Source organism: Rhizomucor pusillus (assembly GCF_041956525.1).
Source record: "Rhizomucor pusillus strain CBS 183.67 unplaced genomic scaffold VTP01scaffold_9, whole genome shotgun sequence".
In the NCBI taxonomy this organism is placed as follows: Eukaryota; Fungi; Mucoromycota; class Mucoromycetes; order Mucorales; family Lichtheimiaceae; genus Rhizomucor; species Rhizomucor pusillus.
The window spans coordinates 256,913-281,371 of record NW_027192151.1 but is presented as its reverse complement, the minus strand read 5'-3'; the positions used below and the strand labels follow the sequence as shown (position 1 = coordinate 281,371).

The window sequence follows — 24,459 nt, the reverse complement described above, 5'->3', positions numbered from 1 at the left end:
TGGCTCACTCTCACTCACACACAAACATGCGCGCTCTTTATTTTTTTTCTTTTTCTTGTACACAGTTATAATCTTATTCCCAAAAAGAAAGAAACAAAAAGTCTACTAGCTTTGTATACCTGCACCAATTCTCTCTTTTTTTTCCGTCCATTCATCGATAGATAATAATAACAGTAATTACAATAGTACTCTTGACAGAAAATATACATAGTCACGAACCAGATGTACTTGCTCGATTTAGTAGAATACAGAATGATGCCACTGTGATCGTGCACGAATAGTTTTTCTCTCATGTGAGTTGCAACCAAAAGCAAAGGCAAGTTGGCCTGTGCGACTTATTCTCGCGGCGTTCCCAAAAGAACTCTCTAAAACGAGCAAGATCCGTACAACCCACCCAGACAACTAAATTGGCTTGCTTGCCTTTTTTTTTCACACCGCAGCCGGCAGGGTTGTCAGGGTCAGGGCAGCAGCAGGATGGGGGAAAACAGCAACAAAGATGCTGCTGGTGGTTGTTATCTTTAATCGAACTTTCCTTCCTCCACGTCAGTTCTGAGTGAGTGAATGAGTGAGTGGGAGTGAGTGAATGAGTGTATAATATATATATTACGACGATCGAGTAACAATACGAAGGCGGGTTGTGGTGGATCGTTTTTCGTAAATAGAACATCGTCTAACAGGTCTAACAAAGTTCTTCCAGTACGCAGCAGCAAAGCAGAGTACCCAAGCTATACACAATCGATCAGAATTGTTGCATGCGTCGGCATCACAGGAATATTTGTACTTGCCATGCGTAGCAGCAGCTCTTGTCGCTGTCATGCTGAGCCGGTTGTTGTTGGACGTACACGGCTTGCGGGGGAGGACTGTAATGTTTTCATTTGAATCGTCTCATAACTGGAACGTTTAGCTTTCCAAACTTACGCTGGCTGGTAATAGCCGCCTTGCTGGGGAGGATAGTAGCCGCCTTGAGGTGGAGGAGGTTGCTGATAGTAGCCGCCTTGCTGAGGGGGAGGGTACGAAGACATGATTGCGACGACGGTAAAATGGAAAAGAGGGAAGAAAAGGGCTCTGAGTGTGTGTGTGTTCTCCTTTCGATCCGCGCTTGTCAATCAACCTTTTTTTTCACTCACAGCTATCATTGATGGTTTCCCATTACCCCTCTCTCTCTATAATTCTCTCAGGAGGAATTTTCTTCGACTAGGCAATAAAATGCCAGATATGGTGTGAACTTTCGCTTTTTAAGGGAGTGCGCATTTAAATCAACCGGGTCACGTCTAGAATCATTGTATAAATCTTAGTGCGTATTTTTAGATCACAACAGTAAGTAGTTGCTGTTTCAGTTTAGATCCAATGCAGGAACAGTTAACACTCAGCAACACAAATCTCGTAATACCAAGACTTTTAACAGGTTTATCAAGCCTTTCAGTGAAAGCAGTCATGATAAGCTAGCCGGACCATTTTTGGAACCGATGAAACTGTACAAATATACGTATTCTTGATAAGAAGCAGGACAAGGAAGATCAGATACGCTTGATCGGTGTGAAAAACCCCCACAAGTATGTGAACATTTGCACAAAGGGACTTTCTGGTCAATTTAAGAATATTATCACTCTGATACTTTATTTCAGGTGTCGGCATGGGATAAAGTTTGTTCGGGTATAATATATATCATCGATGTTGATAAAATGAGAGAGCATTGACAGCCTCATCGCATGCAAAAAATGAGGGATCATTTTTATTCTGTTTGATGTAGGAAACGACATGGATTTTTAGTGCATCTACCCTGATCGAAGAAATAGCAGCGGGTACCTGATTTGCCTTTCTTTTTCGAGCGATTGGCTCGCGGTACCGCTGCTGCTGCTGCTCCTGTGTAATTAGGCCGCTCTACCACTAGCAGTGATGGTGGTGTTTGTTGTTGGGGGAAGGAAGGTATTGATGACAGTAAGGTCAAATCTTCTCTAGGAATCTCAATGGTTATCTCTTGATACAAAGTTGGTTGCTCCTCGGGCGGTTCTTGCGGGGAAAGTGGGATAAAATCCTTCGCGCTGTATTGAACCTTGGGGTGCGTCCGGACATAATTCCTTCTCGCCCTAGCTTCTTCTGTGTCGATGTATTTGGGTCTTCTTGAGAAAAATGGTCTCGGTGTCTTGTAAACCATTGGCAGTGGGATCTAGAGGCAAAAGTCGTTCAATACCAGAAATGCTCGAGATTGAAATGTAGTTCTCGCTTTTATCTTACATGCTCTTCTGGATCAGGTTCATAGTAGACTACTTCGCATAGGTCATGTTCTTCTCTGAAACGGACACGCTTTCGTGGTCGCTGGGGAACAGTCGTTGTTTCCACTTTACTTGGTTCATTATCGGCCGCCGTTCGTTTCATACTTTTGATCGATAAATATTAGTTTTCTGGCTGAGGCATTTACAGTTTCATACTCTAACCTTGCATTATCGACATCAGTGTTTTCAGGTAGTGGTTTACTTCGTTTAATACTCCCGAAAGGCAACGTCCTACGTATAAACAATTATATACTTCAGGTTAATTTCGCTAGGGATTCCTGTTTCCATACCGCAGTGTAGTTGAATCCGATCTCAACGGAGTCTTCTCTTTCTGTATTCCAAGCTTTGAAAGCCATTCGTTATCTACTGTTGCTACTTGCCGTGGCTCAAGATCTAGTTTTGTGATTGTTGATGGCGATGACTGATCCTCGGATGGTGCTGCGGTTGGTGTTGCCACCTAAATCCATAATAGCTTAACTTTTGGGTATAGCAAAACAAGGATGATATAACTTACTGGTTTCGAAGATTGAGCATTTCTGTTAAGCAGTAGACTTATTAGCATATGTCCCATTGTGATACGTAGATCATTGCAGTTACTTACAGATTTTCTGCTTCTTTATCGTCTTTGTTGCGACAAACATATTAGTCGTTGCATCCACATCACTGCAACATTCATACGTACTACTCTTTGCGAATTTTTCCTTGTACATATCCATCAAGGAGTTTGCCCTTGTTTCCACTTGCCCGTTGCCTGTTTCCTATCGTTAAATTGCTGCGCTAAAGATAAAGTGGGATCATATACGCACCTTCTTTGCTAGCAGCGTCTCGCACAGCCCTGACTGCCTTTCCTAGTTTATGCTTTTGCAAAATATCATACTCCATGGGTAAATGGGACAAGACCTGTCACAAAAAAAGAGAGGAAAAGAAAGAAAGAACCCACATTTGAATAAACCAGAAGCATAACCACATTCTTATATATCTGCGCACCTCTAGCATTCTAAGGATAAACACCTCGTCAAACTCGCTGGAAGTCTCATACTCTTTCAACGCCCCAGCAATCCATCTGTAAAGCAATCTACAAAGGCCACCGCTGGTTGCAAGACTGGTTTGGCGCAATTCAAGAAATAAGAAAAAAACTAAAACTTAGGATCCAACTGGATCAACAAACCAACTACACCATCAAACTCACGTTTGCAATACAGAGGAATCTGTTGCTTTCAGGATCAGTCCCATTAGAAATACACGTAAGTGAGTTCGATCTTCCTTCTCCATGGCCTTGATTATCTCTTCAGCTTCTTCTTTGGTGCTGGCACCAGAATTTGCAATGTTGAAATGTCTCATTAAGAGCGTTGTCGTCAGATTTTCGCCTGCTGCTGCTGCTGAAGCGGGAACTGGCGACGCAGCAGCCACTACAGCGTCACCGTCTGCTCGATCTGGTGTACTTTGGTCCATGCTGAGAGCGAGACAAGGGAGGAGGAGAAAGTAGAGCAGCAGCAGCTGACTTACACCACGCCGGAATTTTTGGGCCGCTCGAAAGAAGAAGGCTGGTGCCCTATCTTTGTTGCTAAGAACATTCAATAGATAGATCGTTGTTCTTCATTTTATTAATTGAATGTTCAAATATTTGTAAACAATGCATGTACGCAAGGTACTTGTAAACAAATTTCATTATGCACGCGAATAAATGAAGAACCTTCTGCTGTCTGCAATTCACTTACCTTTCTTGCGAATTCTCGAGCTCTAAATATATGATATTTACCGCACATTACTGATCTATTTTTCCCTGCATATTCGCAAGCAAGATTTTCGATGCCTTGCATCACCAAGATACTTATATGTCCTCGAGCAATTTCAGAGAAGCGGCGCGGCGGATGTGCAGTGATCGACGTGCGAGGAGCTTCAAAGCGGAAAAGAAGGCAAGATCCTGTGACGTTTTGAGACAAGAACCCTTTTCAGGCACATCCATACACTCAAAAGCCCCTTATGGCGGATAGCAATCAGGCAGGCGCCGCCGATGGGTCTGCACTTTCCAGGTCAACCTCCGTGACGAAATCTGGGCGCACAACTCATCAACGCAAACCATCTTTGAACATCTCATCATCAAGCCAACAACAGCCTCCTCTCTACGCCGTACCCGAAAAGCCCGCATCCACACCTACCATCGATCCCGCAAGCAGCATGCCATCTCCCAAGCGTCTAACACGACCACCAGTGTGGCGTAGCTGGCTGGGCCAGCTTGATGCGCTGTTCGATTCGCCTGCAGGGCCGTTGCTACCTCACGACAAGCATAGCACTGTTTTCGGCGGCACGCACAAACGTTCGAAACTCACTGCACTTGCAAAACCACGATGGGTCCGATTTTTGATTCTGTTTTACATTGTTTTCTCTGTGTTTTTGTCTATCAATCATCTTTGGCATTTTTTTACATCACCATCTCCCAGGCTGGATAGCAGGTTCGGCGAGAACTGGAAACCGCAGCGAACATACGATCAGGATGCTCCTTACTCCTCGTTGGATTCCATGACCCATGGACTCAAAATGTCTAAACTGTTCAGCAAGGCATTCTACGAGGCTGCAGGTGCAACGCGGCCGTACTGGCTTAAAGGATCGCAGGCAGTCCAAGAAAACGATGTTACAGTTATCACCACAGTAACTCCAGAAACTTGGCCCGAGTTGGAAAGACTTGCAAAGTATTGGCATGGTATGGAAGAAAAAAAAATTGGACGTACTTTATCGAGTGGCTAATGCTCTTTGCTTGAAAGGTCCAATTTCGGCAACCTTGCATGCCAATGTACAGGAAGATCTGGAGAAGGTTAAGCTTGATTACTTGGACCATCCGGAACTGCGCGTCCGTGCGGATATACACCTTATTCAATCTCCAGGGCCTGCAATCACCGTCCTTTTACCCCGAAACGCTGAACGCAACATGGCTCGCCTGTTCGCGCGCTCCCAATATGTCTGCGAGATGCCCAGCAATGTGTTCCCAGCAACCGATTTTAGACGTACATTTGAGACCAACAGAGAGATCTTTGAAAATTTATTGCTACAAGGCGACATGCTTGTTGTACCGACTTTTGGATTCACCAAGCACGAGACCGACACATACACTGTACCGTATCACAAGGCTCGATTGCTGGAGCTTGTCGCCGAAGGAAAGATAGGCTTGTTAGATCATCACTGGGATTTGAACGAGGGCCCGACAGATTTTACCAAGTGGAAGGAGGGAACAACTCTTTATGCAGTGGAAAATTACGATAGTCACTACGAACCCATAGTTATTGAAAACAAAAACGTCCAACCTTGGTAAGAAGTTTTCCCATTTTTGCTTTAAAGTGTTCATCGAATTTGTGTAATAACTCGTTACATAGGTGCGCTGAACGCTTCTTAGATCGGCGATCAGCATGTTTGTTCTCAAACTACTTGGCGGGCGGCGAGTTTTACGTATTACCAGACGATTTTGCAGTGGAACTCCCGGCATTGAAGGAATACAAGGTGTCCGATCTTGATGTAAGTGTGGAATGGAGATGTGACTACATGCAGCGGGCTGATAAAACTTGATATCTTATATAGCAAATTATTGAAAACCGACTTTACGCCAAATTTGTTTGGGAACAATGTGTCCACCACGCACGCCAGCTCGATGCGCTTGGGCTGTGGAGAAAGCCGAAATCGAACCACGTTAGAAAACAGTGCTCCCGAGTCATCAAGAACTGGGGCAAAGGATTAATTGGCAAACCGGAATAACGCACATAGTAGATACATTTTTGCTATAGCATTTTTGTAGACTCTTTTTTCAAAAAAAGAAAAGCAAGACAATAGCTGAAGGAAAGAGGGAAATTTGTGCTGCGATGCTCTTGGCAATTTTCTGCAATCCATTGCTGCTGTAAAAGGTTGTTCCGACGACCGTGCCAAATTTACTTCAAGCTCCTCTCCCGCTACCAACTTCTTCCCTTTCGCTTTGCTTGCTCGTGCGTTCATTCCGATACAGAAAAATAATAATGACCAATGCTCACCACAAATTAACCTCGCATTCGCCCCGCAATCCGCATCCCACACATCAACCTGCCACCTCGCCGCAGTACTACAGCAACGCTGGTCCTGTACATTCCGCAATCCCCGACACCATGGTGCCTAAGCGACCACCACCTCCACCATATCTCGCTGACGGGCGATCGGTACATCGGTCATCGCCGTATGAAGACAACAACGATATCGAAAATGAACAACCTCACATCCCTCCACCGCTATCAGCGCAAACGACGTGCGGGCCTATAGGATACGACGAAGAGGAGAAGAGGTACATCGGACGGCATAAAGTTGGCAAATTGGGCTGACATGTATCGAATGATGATGGGTAGGTCATATGAGCTTGTTGTGTGCCAGCAGCCATTGCATGCCCGTATGTGTGGATTTGGTGAGAAAGATCGGCGCCCGATTGATCCGCCACCGATTGTGAAATTGGTCGTGAAGCAGGAGGGTCAAAAAGGCCCGGTAGATGTACAGTATGTTTTTTTGGGGGTGGATCAGTAGGGATCGAGAATAATGTATTTTGCTGACGATGGCAACGATGCTAGGACGTTGCAAACGCCGTTTTTTGTGTTACATGTCACATTATGGTCTGCCGATCGCAATGAAGAACGGAACATTATTTCGAATCCACCAAAATGCACGCGAGTCCTGATGGGATCGCTGGTCAGCTCGCCCAGTCTGCTCAAGAACCCTGAGGGTGAGCAAGGCTTATACTTTGCTTTCCCAGACCTAAGCATCCGAACGGAAGGACGATACACGCTGCGATTCAGCTTGATGAAACTCTCCAATTCCGATTTCCAACCCGATGCAAAGTCTAACATTATCGCCCAAGTATTTTCAGATTCATTCACTGTCTATTCTGCAAAGAAGGTGAGTTTAGTGGATACGTTGTGAAAAAGAAATTAGAGTTAACGGAAGCATGCACAAATGTCTCCTATAGTTTCCTGGCATGACAGGTATGGCAAGAAAAACAATTATTAAAAAACCATCCGCTCGTTTCTTCTAAATATAAACATATTTTAGAATCCACCGAACTATCAAAAGCATTCGCGAAACAGGGTCTCAAGATTCCTATTCGGAACGATGGTAAGCCCGATAAACTGGTTGATCAACATACCATTCGACTGACATACATCTCTCTTGCAGTGCGTGCACGCAAATCGGATTAAGCTTGCTACATTTTCTTATTTACTTTTTTCTTTTCTACCCACGTATGTCAATGTATCTGTCCCTCCCTCCTTCATTTCAACGATCACTTAAAAGAATCCTTGCATTTAATCAACGAGCGAATATTGTTATTTCTAGTTTTCGGTAGATCCATTGGCAGGTGCAGCGCTTCGATACAATTGAGAATAGTTTTCTCTGCATGGGAAACTTTGTTGTGCTAGCGCAGTAAAGTGCAGTGTACCTGGATGTATACAGCCTTTCCATTCATAGGTCAGCTTGACTCAGCAGTTCGGTGCCTTGATTCGTGTGAGCTGGGTGGCTGAGAGGGGGCGGCAGGTCCAACCATGTATCAATGAGGCGGTGGTTGGAGGAGTTCCTACCTTGTAGCTTTTGACACTTTATTGAAATGAGTCCTGCAGTGCAAGACGAAGCCGCGGCACAGAAGCCTTCCGCTGCTGCTCCTCCCAAGCCTGACAAGAAGGCAGCAAAGAAGGGCAAGGCCTCTCAAGATGCCAGCGCTTACCCTCTGGAGGTATTTTTGTCTCCCGTTAACAGCATCGTGAAACGAACAATTCATTCACCATGTCTCCCGATCGTCGTTGCATAGATGGATCCCCCGCCAGAATACTTGCAGCACCGTATTCAAATGTTTGAGCGGCTCAAGGCTGAATACGATGCATTCGTAAAAGGTAGGGTTGATCGGCACGTACAAGCGCGCAGGATACTCACAGTCTGTTAGAGCAACCACGCAAACCCATCAAGATAACGCTGCCTGATGGTTCAGTGAAGGAGGGTACTTCGTGGGAGACGAGCCCTATGGATATCGCCTTGGGTATTTCCAAATCCTTGGCTGAGCGCACAGTCATTGCAAAGGTCAACGGTGAACTCTGGGATTTGGAACGACCTTTCGAAGGAGACAGCTCGCTCGAGTTGCTTGACTTTGAAAACCCCGAGGGCAAGAAAGTATTCTGGCATTCGAGTGCACACATGCTGGGCGAGGCTTGCGAGCGTCACTATGGTTGCCACTTGTGTATCGGTCCACCCATTGAGGAAGGTTTCTACTATGAAATGAGCGTAAAGGATCGGTAAGTCCCTTAACAAAGATGTTTGAATAGGGATCTTGATCTAACAGGAAACGTTGCCCAGCGTTGTATCACAGCAAGACTATGCTGCTTTGGAAAAGTTAGTCGGCATGATCAACAAGGAAAAGCAACCGTTTGAACGTTTGATGGTTTCCAAGAAGGACTTGCTTGAGATGTTCAAGCACAACCCATACAAAGTACACATCATTAATGATAAGATCCCCGATGGCACCTCGACAACTGTCTACCGTTGCGGTCCTCTCATTGACTTGTGCCGTGGTCCCCACGTTCCACACACTGGTCGCGTAAAGACCATGATGGTCACCAAGAACTCTGCATCTTACTTTTTGGGTGATGCAAAGAACGACTCTCTGCAGCGTCTGTATGGTATCTCCTTCCCAGACAAGAAGCAGATGACCGAATACAAAAAGTTCATTGAGGAAGCAGCCAAGCGTGATCACAGAAAGATTGGCAAGGAACAAGAGTTGTTCTTCTTCCATGAATTCTCTCCTGGATCCTCTTTTATGCTCCCACACGGCGCCCGTGTTTACAATGCTCTCATTGATTTAATCAAGAAGGAATACCGTGTGCGTGGATTCGACGAAGTCGTCACCCCTAACATGTACAACCTCAAGCTGTGGCATCAATCCGGCCACGCCGCAAAGTACAAGGAGAACATGTTCTGCTTGGAAGTCGATAAGGAAGAATTTGGATTGAAGCCTATGAACTGCCCTGGTCACTGTTTGATGTTTGGTCATCGAGACCGCAGTTACCGTGATTTGCCCATTCGCTTTGCTGACTTTGGTGTCTTGCACCGCAACGAATTCTCTGGTGCACTGTCCGGTCTTACCCGTGTGCGCCGCTTCCAGCAAGATGATGCCCACATTTTCTGCCGACAAGACCAGGTACATGCAGTATATATATTTAACAAAACAAGAAACGAGGGCTGACTGACCTTTTACTTGTGCTAGATTGAACAAGAAATCACCTCTTGCTTTGATTTCTTGAACCACATTTACGGTATCTTTGGCTTCGAATTCCATCTCAAGCTTTCGACCCGCCCCGAGAACTTTATCGGCGACGTTAAAGTCTGGGATTATGCAGAGAAGAAGCTCGAGGAAGCATTGAATGCATTCTGCGAATCAAAGGGTATCAGCTGGGAACTCAACCCTGGAGACGGTGCATTCTACGGTCCCAAGATCGATATCGTTATTTCTGATGCTCTTCGCCGCAAGCATCAATGCGCTACCATCCAGCTTGACTTTGTCCAGCCTGAGCGTTTCAACCTCCAATACCGTACCGAGAACACCTCTGCCGAGGAAACCTTTGCCCGTCCCGTCATTATCCACCGTGCCATTCTCGGCTCCGTGGAGCGTATGATGGGTATCTTGATTGAACACTTTGCAGGCAAATTCCCGTTCTGGTTGTCTCCCCGTCAAGTCAGCATTATCCCCGTCGCAGCCGCCTTTAACGAATACGCACAGAAGATCTGCAGATTGTTGGTCGAGAACGGTATCTACGCTGATGCCGACTTGTCGGACAGCACGTTGAACAAGAAGATCCGAAACAGTGAATTGGCTCAGTACAATTTCATCTTTGGTAAGTTTAATTGTATCTTTTCGTAAAGGCTGACTTTGAATTGATGGTCTCGCAAAATTATAGTCGTTGGCGCTGAAGAAGAAGGTACCAACTCTGTCAACGTGCGAAACCGCGACGATGTTGGCACCAAGGCCAAGGGCAAGACCATCGCTTTAGACAGCGTTCTTGAAAGCATCATAAAACTCAAGGAATCCAAGAGTTTGGAAAACAAACTGTTGTAAAAAATAATGAAAAGAAATAACATTTATTTTATTTTTTTTTCTAAACTTTCTGATATGTTCAGAAATGACACTTTGTATGTACTCTTTAGATGCTTGTCCATACGTTGTTGTTTATTTTTGACCTTGTGGGCTTTATGGTTTTGAAAGAGATGGATATCCAGCTTTTTTTTTCTCATCCGTGTCGTGGAACTGATAATGACTGATAGTCCATCGGCCATCAAACTGGATAGGATAAAGTGATGGTAACTGCAATTAAGGGGTGGCAAATGTGAGTATGATATTTGCTACACAGTCCGTGCAGCTTGTTTTGTTATTGAATGTTTCCTTAAGTCGTCTGTTCCCAGTATTTTGGGTTCCCTCTGTTCAAGGACTGGACATATTACCGTGATGCTTGCTTATGCTTTGTAAACGCAGATGGAAATTTATCTAAGGTTTGGATACTGTATGTAGCCTTATGCGCAAGCGTGAAAGATTGTAGAGGTAGCATGTGTAGATGCAATGGTCCTTGGTCTGAGATATTCGGTGCTGGCTAGATCGTTGAACCCATTGGGGCGGTGACATCGGGATTACAGCGCGCACTCGTCCTTTCGTATCACATCCCTTTTATGAAAAGCAGGTGGAGATCGGCCGTGAGGATGGTCTACGAGCCACCATCTATCAGTAGCATTATATGCAATGGAACAGATATTCGACATTGCGAGTAGTCTCGGCAAAGATCCTTGTCAATCTGCTCGTGTTTCCAAGATGTTAGAAAGCAAGAGACACTTGTTAATCTACAGGAATCCAGGGACGCTCACTGAAATTAACAAAGAGCGGTTTTAAACAAAGACAGCCAGGTTTTTGGAATTCAGAAGACCGCATGATTTGATGCGGCAGTGCTTTCCTCCTCCTCGTCTTTATTCTTCTTTCTCTTTAATTCTTTTCCTACACTTATCTTCAAGCCACCCGCAACAAAACAATGAGTACTGTGGTTACTCCACCTATGGGTTTGATACGCCCAAGCCAACTCGATACAAAGTACAGACTAGGTAAAGAAGGTGCCCAGGCGCGAGGGTGCAACAAGGGAAAATGCCAAAAATCACCTGTTTCTGTTCAGCCAATCACATTCAAGCAGTTATAGAACAGCAACCGCTTCAAGCTCGAAGCTGTGGTTTTGGCGAGAAAGATAGACGCACAATCGATCCTCCCGTCATTCTAAGGCTGTACGTCGAGGACAGGCACAGTAAGCAGCTAAGCAAAGTCAGGTAAACAAAAAACAAAACAAAAAAAGAAGGTTTTTTTATCGGTGTGCGAGCTGTAAATGGTAATTTCGTGGAATTCAGGGCGATGGATGACAGGTCCATGTTCGTTGTCCAGTGCAACCTTTACACTCAAGATGGAAACGCGATGCGGCATCTTGTGTACTATCCAGCTCACAAGCAAAATAGTGCTATAAACAAGGAGAGCAATAGCAGCGGTGCTTACCAGAATATCTTGTCGTTTGAGAAACTGACGCCGATGCGCAACTTTTTAGGAGCATTGGTATCGAATGCATATGCGCTGACGGATGCTGACGGTGAACCGGGGGTGTTCTTTATATTTCAGGATCTCTCCGTGCGCACGGAAGGACGATTCCGACTTAAATTCATACTGATGGATTTGTCGGCAGGGTCAGTTGGATAAAGACTAGATGTGAGCGTACTTATTTTGGTTTTTCCTTTGATCTCAGACTACATGCCAGTGAGCCGCTGACGATGAGTACGCAGGTCTTGGATCAAGTCTTCTCTGAGCCTTTCACTGTCTACAGTCCAAAGGATTTTCCCGGCATGACAGGCAAGTCTACCTTCCACCCCCATCCCTAATATTTTTTATTATACCTTTGCTTGAGAACAAGTGAATATAAACATCTCGTAACCTGTTTTTTATATAGAGTCAAGCGCACTGTCAAAAGCATTCGCAATACAAGGCATCAAGCTTTCCATACGCAACGACAAAAGAATCAAGCGTTTAAGCGATAGCTTGTACGCTCCATCTTCAGCTGATGCGGAGGAGGCAGCAAGAAATGCAAGGGGCGACGACAAGCAGCAGCAAGTTAGTAATGGAAGAAGCCTGCTACTCTAGAAATGCCCGCCGCCGCTGCCTCCAATATATATATCTCTATCTGTTCAACCTACTAGTCAACATAGCACACACGAAAAGCACACACACACGCACACCATCTGCACGCCGCAATTTTTTACACATGACTCTTTCCATTTGTTCTCTATATCTTCATATCTCTCTAGCTAGCTCTTTATTTCTCTCTCTCCCTCTCCTCTTTTCTTTTTATCGCTTTGCAGTCGCTTTAGCAAAGTACGACGACTGTTAGACTCACTAAGAACTCCAAGTTATGTAAATACTCTGCATCCAAGACTATGATATTGGCTACTCTCGCCCTTGCCTGAACGACTTGACTGTGTAGCAATGCATTAGTGAGAGGAAAAAAAAAGAAAGGTTGGGCGCGCACAAACTTGTAAGGAGGGGCTGACTGTCCCTGATGTGAGAGGGGTGCATAACCGTCATGACGAAAAGGAACACATACATCGTTCAGGACAATTAGATTCTTCCTTTTTTCTTTTTTTTCCCTCTGTTATCTGTCTTTGCAACTCTAGTCAGAGAAGATCAATATCTTCTTGTTCACTATATATCAACCACCGGTAAAAAGAGGTGTGTGTATATATATATATATGTGTGTGTGTAGCACGTTGCACCAAGGAAAAAGAAATTTTATATGACACTTTTTTGCTAGGCTAGTTCGTACCTGATTTTTTACTACTCTTCTTTGCTCCCTCCCTCCCCCCTTTCAGCCTTATATATATCATGACTCCCGCTGTAACGGATCCGCCTCAGCTGACGCCTCAAGTCCTCGATCGTCTTAAACAGTTGCAAGAGGCGGATCGTCCTGTCTCCGTCGACGAGATTCTGGAGGCTGCTAATCTCGACCGCCTTGTCGCGCGACAACAACAGCCTCACGCTTCAAAGTCGGCCGAGCTGCGTCCTTCACCGCAACCTCGAGTTATTGAAAAGTCCATATCCAGCAACACGTCGACGCTGGCCGAGCGTCGCAAGGTGCCCTCGTCACCCGAGAAATTAAAAATCTATGCCCAAATAACAAGTCAACAACCAGAAATGTTACACGACGCAAACTGTAATCAGCAGCTCCAGCAGCAGAATGCTCTCATGTCACCTCAGGTACGTACATCCTAGCGGATTTTAAGCCCGAAGAAAATAGCTGCTTATCGTAATGATATTTGTGTATATCCATCGATCTGTCTAGCCTGACGAAGAATACTTGTTCTCGCGCATTGAGAAGCAAAGTGCATTGCTCAGCACCGATCCAAAAGGTATGTGCATTGAATCGTCGCGCCTGCAAACAGAAGTGGGTGCAATCGACGAGTCCGCTATCGACGATCGGCAGTTCTGGGAGTACGTTGTTCATGATTTTGCTACGGCGGTCAGAGAACTGCCGCATCTTCTTGCAGCCAAACTCCGCCGCGGCGGTGTTCCTGGCGCCTTGCGCGGTGTTGTCTGGCGTGCTATGTGCATGGCGTCAGCAACGCATCTCGAGTCTATCTACGACAAGCTTGTGCGTGAAGAAATCGAGACGTCGCCTTACGAGCGCGTCATCAGTCGGGACTTGACTCGCACCTTCCCGCAGGTCGAGCTGTTCCAAAAGGATGGCGGCGAAGGCCAGCAAGCCATGGGCAGGTTGCTTCGTGCTTATAGTGTTTACGACGCTCATGTCGGCTACTGCCAAGGACTTGCATTTCTCGCAGGTCCCCTCTTGATGACGGTAAGTTAATGCTGCTGCTCCTCCGTCCCGGGCTTGGGGGAACTACGATGATGAACTTTCCGGCTCTGTGGAACCGGAGAGAAACAGAAAGGCAACAGAATGCTAATGTAAACATTGGTTCCTCTAACAGATGTCAGAAAGGGATGCATTCTGCACCTTTGTGAGGTGAATATCCCGCACAGCATGCATAGATATGTGCCAAGGGAATTTGCAACTAAATGCATGCATTAGACTTATGGAAACATACGACATGCGAACCATGTTCACGCTGAACATGGAAGGTCTCCATCTCCGTTTACATCAATTTTCAACACTGCTCGCGCAAGTGTGCCCTCGCCTTGAAGCACATTTGACTAGTCATTCGATTCACCCGCCCATGTATGCCTCGCAGTGGTTTCTCACGCTGTTTGCCTACACTTTCCCGATCGAGCTTGTGCTTCGCATCTATGACATTGTGTTCGCGCAGGGTGCCGTGGAGACAATAACACGCGTCGCGATTGCTGTCATGCAGCGCAACGAAGATCAGCTTTTGGCTATCAATGATTTTGAGAAGCTCATGTTGTACCTATCGTCACGCAAGATGTACGAACATGCATTCAATTCGGATCCCGAACAAGTGATCGCTGCAGCTATGGATCTCAGTGCTGTCATTACTAAACAGAAGATGGACAGCATAGCCGAGTCGCACCACAAAGAGCTCGCGCTCGAAAAGGATCGCGCACAGCAGGTTCTTGCTATCCGCTTTGCCAAGTCCAACAAATCCAAACGCGAATCGTGGTTCTCTCGTCGCAGCACGCCGTCCACTCCAACTTCGCCTACTACTTCCAACTCTTCTTCTTCAACTACCTCGACTACTACCGCTGCTGCTGCTACATCGCCACGCAATGTCCAGCTTTTGCACCAGCAGATAGAAGATCTGGTCCTCGCGCTCTCGCAGCTCCAAAAGGATCACTCGCGGCTATCTGAAGAAATGCTCACTGTAAAGATGCGCGAAATGGATCACGAAGCAGAGAAGCAGCGACTTTTGGCACGCAACCACATGCTTGAGAAGCGAATCCGCAAGTATAAAGGCCGTCTATCCATGTCTCAACCGCCACTGCCGCCGCCGTCCGTTGACTCGGAGCAGCAGCGGCTCAAGGAACTGGAGCGGGATCAGGAGTTTTGTTCCTTTGTCAATTCCCTGCGTATGAGCGGTGATTTCGGTGCACTTATTGCCAGCGCATTGTCGTCTGAAGGTAAAAAGGCAACAACAACAGCAGCAGCAGCAAAGCATATCAATCACCAAGAGGACGATGAAGAGGAAAACGATGACGACGACGGCGTAGTTGCTATCGATGGCAACAACGACGATCATCTTGCACAGCAAGAACTTGAAAAGCTGCAAGCCGCTCACGCAGAGCTGAATACCAAGTACCAAGAACTTGAAACACAGTATCACTCCGTTGCAGAGGATCTAGCGAACAGTAACAAGATCCGGGAAGATTTGGTCGCCAAAGTGAAAGAAATGGAACAAGATATGCAAGATCTGCATGATGAAAAAGAGCAGCTTTTGGATGAGCGCGAAGATATGGAGCAAGAACGCCGCGAGCTTGAAGACAAGTTGCTAGCTGCAAAGAAGACAGCGTCCGAGTTACAACTCGAAAAGATGACACTTGCCAAGGACGTTGAGCGCTTGGAGAAGCGTGTGCAAGAACTTGAAAAGGAGAAGCAGGAATACCTGATGCCGCGGGGATCATTTTCCGAAGAGGTGTTTGCAGCACATCAGACCTTGTTTGGAGAAAAGAAGCGACAGCAACAACAACAACAACAACAACAAGACGCTGGAGGACGCCAAAACGGTCAACACGCTGACGAGTACCAACAAAAGTACATTGAAAGTGAACTGCGCTGCAGAGAACTTGAAAAATTGCTTGCAGAAACAAAGTGTCGCTTGGTTGAATACGAAGCTGCATCGCCCGTCTCCCCTCGCGTTTCTCTCCAACAGCCTCCATTGCGACGAAGATCCACGACCACCAAGCGAAGCTCAACAGCATCCTTATCCATGCTCGCTAATGGACGTATGAGCACACCCACATCACCTGGTCTCTACTACGACCGCATGTCATTTGCTCCGGAGCCGAGAGAGTCTACGGATAGCCTCGCTTCGAGTACCTCGGGTGTCTCGAAACGATCAAGCATGTATTCTCGTATTTGGAGCTCATTCAGCACTGCCGCTACGTCTCCCACGTCGAGTGTTGCTCATAAGAGTCCCGTCTTGTCCTCAACAAAAGCGGCGGAAGAACTCTTGGTTGAAGAACCTCATGAAATCTAGTTTTTGTTTTATTTCTTTCTCGCACACCACATGTTTCCCTCTCTCTTTCTATATATATTTATATCTATACCCTTCGATCTATCCTTTTAATTTTACTTTTTTTTCAAGTAAAACTTACGCCTTTTTCTGCTTCTCTTCACATCTGATGTTTAAGTTGAAAGCCTTTACAAAAGCAGCGTTCAACTTGTTGCACTCCGACAAGGTCGATATATCTAACAGTGTGTTCTATCTCGCTTTCATTGTCACTACGTACCATTATCAAATCAAAGGCCTTCCCATGGCAGCTGCTCCTTTCGAGAATACAAAATGCTTCCGCTTTGCTAGCTTTTGATTTGGCTCAATATATTACTGAAATAAAAGACATCCAGTTTCGGGCACATGAATAATCTGCACTCAGAACATGTCAAGCATTGGTATATTGAGCGGAGGCTTTATTCCAGCCAATCACATCACAACGTTCCGTTTTCGAGACTTTGTTACATGCAGCCACTACAATTTTCTACGTATTTTGCTAAAGGGAAAGCTTGCCAGTATCCATAAAGTTCATCATAGGTTTACAAAGAATCGAAAATTGCTCAATTCCATAGTTTTTCAAAATACCACAAAATACCACAAGTTACAAGAAATGCAAAAGCGCTTTTTAAAAAGGAGCGGAAACAGGAGTTTTTGCCCCTCGTGCTGGGAGCTCCCGCGACCTTCCCCGCTGACGCGCCCCACTGGGCATCGGCAGGGGACTTAAAAGTGTACCCGTAGTGAGCACCTCCCATTGTCTGATCCTTCGGTGGAGTCCGATACCAGCTCGACGTCGAAGCCGAGGGGGAGGTAGGCATTGGTGGGTGGGGACTGGCGGTGCCGCCTCCTCGCGGTGGTCCCTGGATATATCGTTGGCAACAACGTGAACTAAACGGCACCAATCTTTTTTTATAAACATATGAAAATGAATATTTTGAATAAACACAACTCTTGTAAACGTTCTTTACTTTGCTGTTGCATTACTTTTCTATATTGTGTCGTGTAGAATGAGGATTCGTATTGCCACATCTGAAGCTCTGGAAACATCTTTGTTCAATTGACTGCCCCAGAGATTGCTTCCGTCATGGAGCGAACTACTCGTCTGCCATAGACCGTACGCGTTTGTTGTATCTTGCGTTGTCTGTCGAGAGCCTGCTGCAATGATCACTTACGTGTCTAGCCTCCTTTGCTTCTTCTCCCATCATTCTGAAGGACTAAGCCGAACTTGCCCGTCTGCGTCCGCTATGAGAACTATGGTATGATGGTGGCAGTCACACTTGAAACTTTTACCTCGACCAGTTTATGGACCGCGTATTCCAATCAATGGCTGCTGCTTTTGTTTGCGATTTGGAGCTGCCCAGACGCGACATAAGAAGATTTCACTTGCGGTTCTATAGCTATATTGTCCGAAATAAAGGAGGAGAAATGCACTGTTGGTGTTTTCTTAGGATGCGTTTTGATTGTGTTCACCAAACGCGTGTTGTACACGACATAGACCAATCAGCGGCGTAAGTATTTGGCCTCGCTCTCCTCCTGGCATGGTTCTTGCTCTGCCAATCAGAAAAAACACATTGGTACCAACGCGCACCAGCAGCAGCAGCATCAGCAGATGTTTTCCTCGAACTTTGATCAACACAGGATGTCAGAAATAAGATAGCATTGCGATGATGAAAATCTTGAAAAGGAATTTAGGTATCTACAAATAGAAGGATTACGTTGCCGTGCCCCGTCCGGAGATAGCAGGGAATCGTCTGTTATCGCGAAACAGAATATTTTTAGCAGAGGATGATGACGTTCAAAGTGACCAACGGAAATCACACTTTATTGGAGAGCCTCTTTTATATTATAATACCAAAGTCACTGCATGAATATTTCAAATCATGTACATTCCGAGTTAATGATAAGCCTGGACTAATTTGTTGCGGCTGCAGGTTGATGTTTGACAGCAGCCAAGACATGCCAAAAGTCGGAAATGCATTTAATGAAAGCGAGTTTATTGGGATATGGTATCGTGAAACGTGTAAGCGAGAAAAGGAAAACGAGGGCGGAGTGGGATGATTTAAAGGATATCGTATATCCGCTAATTTATTAGCTCTGGCGATTGGCGGACGGGCGGGCGGGCGGGTGTATACGTGTGTGAGCGGTTTGTGTATGTTGCGTGTTGTATGGAGAGTGTGTGTGGGTGCGTGTGCAATGTGTACATACATAGTGTTGCAAAATGGAGCGAGAGGTAAACAGATTAATCCACTTCCTCCTTCCATTTCTCCCAGTCAGCAGTGTCCTGTTTGTGTCTCGCAGCAATCATGTCAATGAAGTTTTTACTTGGCGGCGTGCGTCGCATGTGACGTCCGTATCCAAAAGATGGTTTACGGATATGACCCGCGGAAGCGCGTCTGCCATTCGAATTGTTAGCACTGGTGGTAGTGGTTGTCGTTGTTGCAGAGGTGTCAGATGTAATAACTGTTTCAGGATGCTCGCTGATAGGTTCCAACGTAGTCTTCTTTGGTATCACGTCTTCTTTTTTGGTGCTCATCGTGAGAAAGGCAAAATTTGTTCACTGCTGCTGTGCCTCACTATACCTTGATGATGCATCTATTACGTTGTAAATGTATTGTGAGTTTGATGAACCAGCCGGAGATCGTTCATGCTTTGCTCTTACCGGCAATCGGGCATGGCTGCTGCTGCTGCGTCTGGTAAAATTAAACAAGAGAGCCTTGAACGAAAAAGGATTAGCTTGCCAAGTATAACAGTTTGCTTGCTTTAATTCTTGTCTCACTCACCTTCCCGTTTCGTCGTCTGGCAATTTTAACGACAAGAATGATAAAGGCGACCAACAGAAATATGCGCCAATGCGAATAATACCGGTTCTGGGCACTGGTCTGGTGACCGTATGCAAGCACACCGTCGTCGTAAAAATCAATTGGGTCAACTTCAGTGTCGTGGATCCAGTACGCAGAGTTGCCGTTGACGTTGTTGATGTTATTGTCATTGTTGTTGTTGTTTTGATCAACAATCTCTTCGACGCCTTCGGGTACCAGCATATCGTCTTCGTCATCGGCTGGCTGCAACCTAGGCCGGTCAAAGTCCAGGACATCCTTGTTCCTAAAGTCAGGCATCTCGTATGATTCCTGCTCCTCCTCCTCATCGGCTGTAGCCGGATCAGCATTCTCTTCATCTTCTTCTAGCAGTTCTTCTTCCTCGTCTTCTGCATCATCGTCCTCCTCTTCCAAGACATCGAATGTGGCATCATCTTGGTCTAGCTCTAGCACCTGTATCTCCTCAGGAGCCTCAAGTGGTATGATTCCATCATCAATTGTAGACGTGGCTGTGTCTACAGTCTCGTCATTCTCTTGCATCAAGTCAGCAGCGTCGTCCAGAAAACTATCCGAAGGAGGAACAGCTGCGTGGCTCACGGATGCTACCGCTGAAGCAATGGATAGTAGCAGCAGTTGCCGTCGTCTCATTTAACAAGATAGCAGGAAAAATTGAAAGAAAGAAAAAGGGAAAAAAGGAAACAGGAGAGCACTACGCAGCAAGTAAAAAGGGAGGAGGAGTTCAAAGTTCGTGTCACAATTGCATTTGCTTTTCACACACGTTTTTTTCTTCTTTTTTGCTTCTCTCTATCAACGCAAAAAAAAATAAAAAAGAAACTATGTAGGGTAAAAGAAAGAGGGACTAAAGTTGTGATTTACAAGGTGTGATGGGGAATGGGCAGAGGAAAGAAGGATGGATTATTTTTCTATGCAATGTAAATGCTTTGTTATCCTCTTAGTTTGCTGCTTCTTCTAATTCGGTGAGATATCGTTCAGCGTCCAAAGCAGCCATGCATCCGGAACCAGCGCTGGTAATAGCTTGGCGGTATCGTTTGTCCTGCACGTCGCCGGCTGCAAAGACACCTTCGACGCTTGTGAGGGATGAGCCAGGAACGGTCTTGATGTAGCCCTCCTCATCGAGATCAACTTGACCCTTGACGAGGGTCGTTGCGGGGTCGTGACCAATAGCGTAGAAAAGACCACTGGCAGTGATTTCTCCTTCTTCGCCGGTCTTTGTGTCGCGGGTCTTTACAGCAGTCAAGAGGCTGCCGTCACCAACGGCTTCGGTAGCAACAGTGTTGAAGTGCACGGTGATCTTAGGGTGCTTCAAGAGACGGGAAGCCATGACCTTGGAGGCACGAAGGACATCGCGTCGGACAAGGACGTGGACATGAGAACCATCTGATAAGATTTCCATCAGTCTATAATGTCAAAAACCCAAATTATACTAAGACTTACATTTTGTCAAGTAGATGGATTCCTCAGCAGCGCTGTCGCCACCACCAATGACTACCAAAGGCTTGTTTCGGAAGATGGGTACCGCACCGTCACAGACTGCGCATGCAGAGATACCGTTCTGCCAGTACTTTTCTTCGCCGGGTAAGTTCATTCTTCTAGCGGACGCACCGGTGGCAAGGACAATGGCCTGAGCAACATCGGTAGGTTCGTCGCTGTCTTCAGAGCCTTCACGCCAGATCTTGAAGGGGCGAGAGGAAAGGTCCAACTTAGTGATAGTTTCGGTTTCGATCTTTGCACCGCAACGCTCCGACTGTGCGCGCATCTTTTCCATCAACTCGCCGCCAAGGACACCTTCAGGGAAACCGGGATAGTTTTCGACATCGGTAGTGGTGGTGAGCTGACCGCCGGGAGCAAAGCCGTTGGCCATCATGCCTTCAAACATGATGGGTTCCATGTTGGCGCGTGCAAGATAGATGGCGGCAGTGTGGCCTTAAATAAAGTATATCGAGTGAGTCGTCATCGTCGTCATCGTCGTACTACAGAGTTGTATTTTTCTTACCTGCTGGGCCAGAGCCGATGATAGCAACCTTGTGTTGTTGAGGGGCCATGGTAGATAAACAGATAATATTAAGTTGAAGGAAGAACAAGAGCGGATCCAAGGTATTTTTTCCAAGTATTTAAATTGCCGTCATTTTTCATAACCGACAGGGCTGACAAAGATTTTTGATTGACGACAGGGCTGACAAAGATTTTCGATCGATTCTGATTGGCAAATGATTTGTAACCCAAATGGTTGGTTGTCACTCACTTGCTAGAAGCTACCATAGATATATCGCTGCTCTCTCTGTGCATAACGATCCACTGATGGAATACTTTGCCGATACTCCCGATCGAGATAACGATTCTGGTCCTTTTGCTGTGACTGACCTCTATGATACCCACCAAGATCCGTCGCGGTACAGAATACGGCAACTACTACATTGATGACATTGGCAAGTCCTTCAGGGAGGTGCTACCTGTAAACGTTAGGATAGAATGTAAGAGCAAAGTAGAAGTTCCTGGACACTTTCATGGCAAGCGCGAGCTTGCCAAGAGCTCTCGCGCTGCACAGCAATTGCTTGCTTGCACATATCACTGAAACCACCATCTTCTACATCTATAAGTTTACAGCAGGGCAGTCCATGTAAACTTTAATTTGCTCTTTTGTCATTAAATTGATTGCGCGGTATAAAAGAAAAAAGAAGGTTTCGTTTGTTAGCTTTGATTGAGTAAGTGTGCGTTGTGTGTGCGTGTGTGGAATTATTTGAATATGAGACGGTGATAGACACAAAAACGGGGATAGGGCAATAATAATGGTAGTGAGATAGAGATTATGCGAATGTCCAAGAAAGAAAGAGTTTACATGATTCTGCAGTCATCAGAGCTACCTTTCTTTTTTGAATTCTTTTGATCTGCGGGTTTTCCTTGCAGTCTTTGGATAGCTCGTTTATCACCATGCTCTGCGGCGCGTCTGTACCACTCCATCGCCTCCTGAGGGTTCTTGACGGTACCGATGCCGACTTCGCAAAAGTAACCGACGGCATACTCTGCCTTGGGCGATCCCTTCTCTGCGGCTCGGCGGGCCCAGATATATGCCTGTTCGTCTGACTGCGGCAAAATACCGGGCGAGCCAACAAGATACCATGCAGTCAGGGCAAAGCATGCATCGCGGTGCCCCTGCTGTGCAGCAATTGTGTAATAATGGATGGACAGTGCGGGATCTTGCTTGCAATTGAGTTTGCCATATTCGTAACACTCGCCTAACCTAAATGCAGATGGAGCGTAACCCAATTCGGCAGCCTGCGCATACAACGACACAGCATAGTCGACGTCAACAAAGACAACATTCTCGATTCCCTTCTCGTGGAGAAGCGCTAATTCGTGGACCGCGTGCGGGTACTCTGGAGTTGCTCCTTCGACTGCGCGCTTGAGCCATTTTACGCCGTCCCGGGGATTCTTTGTGATTCCAAGGTCCCCGTTCACCTCCGCGATGCCTAATCGATACATTGCCCCAGGATGATTGAGAGTGGCCGCTTTTCTAATTAATATATCACAAATATGTATGTCAGTCTCTATACGCCATTCTTTTTATCATGAATGGGCACCTGTAAAATTGTACGGCTTTGGAGCCATCTTTTCGGGTTCCGAGTCCATCTTCGTAGCACTTTGCAGCTCTGAAGCAACAACGGGTAACATTTAGTGTAACAAATAAACGTGTGGAGACCATTGGAGTATAATTACCTGTACGCTGCATCTGCGTGGTGATGCTTGGTTGCCTGAACAAACAATGGGAATGCCTTGTCGAATTCATTCTTGCCCTTGCGACTAAGCAAACCAGCCGCGTACAAATTGCCTAGATAATACTGTGATTCTGCGTGTCCACGCGATGCTAGTTGCTTGAGGAGTTTTTCCGCTTCGTTCAGATATTCCCATCGAGACTCATCGTCCTCAGCAAGCGGTTTGGCTGCTTCCACCATGAATATCGCAAAGTCGCACTGGATATCCGGGCTGTTTGTCTTCTTTGCATTTTCTCGGTACATGTTGATAGTCTGGTTGTAAGACAACAAGGAGGCCTTGCTGCCAGGTTTGAGATGAGAATGGTCTAGAAGCTGGTCCCCAGTGCCAACATCGAGCACTGAGCTGGACCGCGTGCTGCCTCCAGGTGTCTGCGACGGCGTAGGCGACCGGGGACTAGGATGTCTGCCAGGAATGGGCAGCGATGCTGTTGATTCGTTCAGGGACGGGCACGATTCGTGCGGTGTATCCAGGTGCTTTGGAGGCGGTGGAGGCGAAGGTGAATAAGTATCATGCTCAAAGAGCTGTGGTAACTGTTTGCCAGTTGGCAATGGTATAGATTGCTTGTCTTCGAGTTGCTGTTGTTGCTGTTGTTGTTGTTTTTGTTGTTGTAGTGGCTCGGGTGTTGTCTGCATTTTTAAGGCCACACACACACACACACAACAAAAAAAGAAACCACGGAAAGTCCTCAACGGAGGTGGTAAAAAATAAATGCACGGAGACGGGGAAAACAGGTGGATATAGATGATTTCGCGTCATCCCTGAACTTGCCCATTCTCCCTTCTCCCTCTTTCAATCTCATTATTTCTAATAGCTACCTTGTTTGGGTGTTATCTTCAGCGCACTACAAACAATGGTAGTTGCACAGGGTTGTTTGTGTTTTCATCTCTTTGTTTTTCTTCCTTTTTTGCCAGTTGCCAGCACATGGTAGATCTAATATTGAGAAGCTATTAATCAAATAAGCGCACAAAACCGGTCAACGGCATTAGTTGCTGATGTTTCACTGGCATACATGTGCCAAGAAGAGGTTCCGATTGATGAGGCTTTTAGTGCCCGAGCGACAATATTTAGCTCGTAAAAGTGTATACATAGAAACCTGAATTTATAAATAGCTTTCAAGCACTCCCCCATCGAGATGTTGCTCTAATAAGTTATGCTGTCCCTTGTAAGGGGAAAGCGGCAATGAGGTTCTCCCTCTACTGATATAGAGAGCGAAGAAGTATATATCTCGATCCTTTAGCCAATGATAGTTCAGGATGCTTGGTCATCGGCTTGCGTTGATAAGTCCCCGCCTTTGCATCGTGAACATTAACTGTAGTCAATCTTCCCGCCGTTGGACAATGATGATA

At 46.1% G+C, this 24,459-nt stretch overlaps 11 protein-coding genes across 11 annotated transcripts; 6 read left to right on the top strand and 5 right to left on the bottom strand.

Moving 5' to 3' along the window:
* Positions 1–763: 763 nt before the first annotated feature.
* VTP01DRAFT_10594 (uncharacterized protein) lies at positions 764–1,022 on the bottom strand (the record flags this gene model as incomplete). The annotated part of the gene is made up of 2 exons (XM_069378973.1): positions 764–860; positions 919–1,022. The coding sequence occupies 2 exons, from the start codon at positions 1,020–1,022 to the stop codon at positions 764–766; spliced, it is 201 nt and encodes a 66-aa protein (XP_069238994.1).
* Positions 1,023–1,732: 710 nt separating this feature from the next.
* VTP01DRAFT_10593 (uncharacterized protein) lies at positions 1,733–3,725 on the bottom strand (the record flags this gene model as incomplete). Its single annotated transcript, XM_069378972.1, has 11 exons — positions 1,733–1,737; positions 1,807–2,167; positions 2,236–2,377; positions 2,436–2,504; positions 2,564–2,730; positions 2,788–2,809; positions 2,875–2,896; positions 2,956–3,024; positions 3,080–3,173; positions 3,261–3,375; positions 3,463–3,725. The coding sequence occupies 11 exons, from the start codon at positions 3,723–3,725 to the stop codon at positions 1,733–1,735; spliced, it is 1,329 nt and encodes a 442-aa protein (XP_069238993.1).
* Positions 3,726–4,256: 531 nt separating this feature from the next.
* VTP01DRAFT_10592 (uncharacterized protein) lies at positions 4,257–6,017 on the top strand (the record flags this gene model as incomplete). Its single annotated transcript, XM_069378971.1, has 4 exons — positions 4,257–4,974; positions 5,036–5,576; positions 5,642–5,780; positions 5,844–6,017. 4 exons carry the CDS (start codon positions 4,257–4,259, stop codon positions 6,015–6,017), a joined length of 1,572 nt encoding a protein of 523 aa, XP_069238992.1.
* Positions 6,018–6,271: 254 nt separating this feature from the next.
* Positions 6,272–7,471, top strand: VTP01DRAFT_10591 (uncharacterized protein; the record flags this gene model as incomplete). Its single annotated transcript, XM_069378970.1, has 6 exons — positions 6,272–6,570; positions 6,632–6,775; positions 6,848–7,172; positions 7,243–7,258; positions 7,326–7,388; positions 7,449–7,471. The coding sequence occupies 6 exons, from the start codon at positions 6,272–6,274 to the stop codon at positions 7,469–7,471; spliced, it is 870 nt and encodes a 289-aa protein (XP_069238991.1).
* A 404-nt stretch (positions 7,472–7,875) lies between these two features.
* VTP01DRAFT_10590 (uncharacterized protein) lies at positions 7,876–10,371 on the top strand (the record flags this gene model as incomplete). Its single annotated transcript, XM_069378969.1, has 6 exons — positions 7,876–8,001; positions 8,077–8,158; positions 8,209–8,554; positions 8,616–9,456; positions 9,523–10,150; positions 10,214–10,371. 6 exons carry the CDS (start codon positions 7,876–7,878, stop codon positions 10,369–10,371), a joined length of 2,181 nt encoding a protein of 726 aa, XP_069238990.1.
* Positions 10,372–11,353: 982 nt separating this feature from the next.
* VTP01DRAFT_10589 (uncharacterized protein) lies at positions 11,354–12,471 on the top strand (the record flags this gene model as incomplete). The annotated part of the gene is made up of 5 exons (XM_069378967.1): positions 11,354–11,399; positions 11,486–11,615; positions 11,694–12,020; positions 12,092–12,183; positions 12,281–12,471. The coding sequence occupies 5 exons, from the start codon at positions 11,354–11,356 to the stop codon at positions 12,469–12,471; spliced, it is 786 nt and encodes a 261-aa protein (XP_069238989.1).
* A 738-nt stretch (positions 12,472–13,209) lies between these two features.
* Positions 13,210–16,493, top strand: VTP01DRAFT_10588 (uncharacterized protein; the record flags this gene model as incomplete). The annotated part of the gene is made up of 4 exons (XM_069378966.1): positions 13,210–13,581; positions 13,667–14,182; positions 14,313–14,347; positions 14,414–16,493. 4 exons carry the CDS (start codon positions 13,210–13,212, stop codon positions 16,491–16,493), a joined length of 3,003 nt encoding a protein of 1,000 aa, XP_069238988.1.
* A 2,251-nt stretch (positions 16,494–18,744) lies between these two features.
* VTP01DRAFT_10587 (uncharacterized protein) lies at positions 18,745–19,969 on the bottom strand (the record flags this gene model as incomplete). Its single annotated transcript, XM_069378965.1, has 4 exons — positions 18,745–19,022; positions 19,085–19,097; positions 19,165–19,218; positions 19,286–19,969. The coding sequence occupies 4 exons, from the start codon at positions 19,967–19,969 to the stop codon at positions 18,745–18,747; spliced, it is 1,029 nt and encodes a 342-aa protein (XP_069238987.1).
* A 304-nt stretch (positions 19,970–20,273) lies between these two features.
* Positions 20,274–21,384, bottom strand: VTP01DRAFT_10586 (uncharacterized protein; the record flags this gene model as incomplete). The annotated part of the gene is made up of 3 exons (XM_069378964.1): positions 20,274–20,719; positions 20,777–21,265; positions 21,336–21,384. The coding sequence occupies 3 exons, from the start codon at positions 21,382–21,384 to the stop codon at positions 20,274–20,276; spliced, it is 984 nt and encodes a 327-aa protein (XP_069238986.1).
* A 323-nt stretch (positions 21,385–21,707) lies between these two features.
* VTP01DRAFT_10585 (uncharacterized protein) lies at positions 21,708–21,914 on the top strand (the record flags this gene model as incomplete). The annotated part of the gene is made up of 1 exon (XM_069378963.1): positions 21,708–21,914. One exon carries the CDS (start codon positions 21,708–21,710, stop codon positions 21,912–21,914), a length of 207 nt encoding a protein of 68 aa, XP_069238985.1.
* Positions 21,915–22,174: 260 nt separating this feature from the next.
* VTP01DRAFT_10584 (uncharacterized protein) lies at positions 22,175–23,745 on the bottom strand (the record flags this gene model as incomplete). Its single annotated transcript, XM_069378962.1, has 3 exons — positions 22,175–22,853; positions 22,921–22,989; positions 23,057–23,745. The coding sequence occupies 3 exons, from the start codon at positions 23,743–23,745 to the stop codon at positions 22,175–22,177; spliced, it is 1,437 nt and encodes a 478-aa protein (XP_069238984.1).
* Positions 23,746–24,459: the final 714 nt, after the last annotated feature.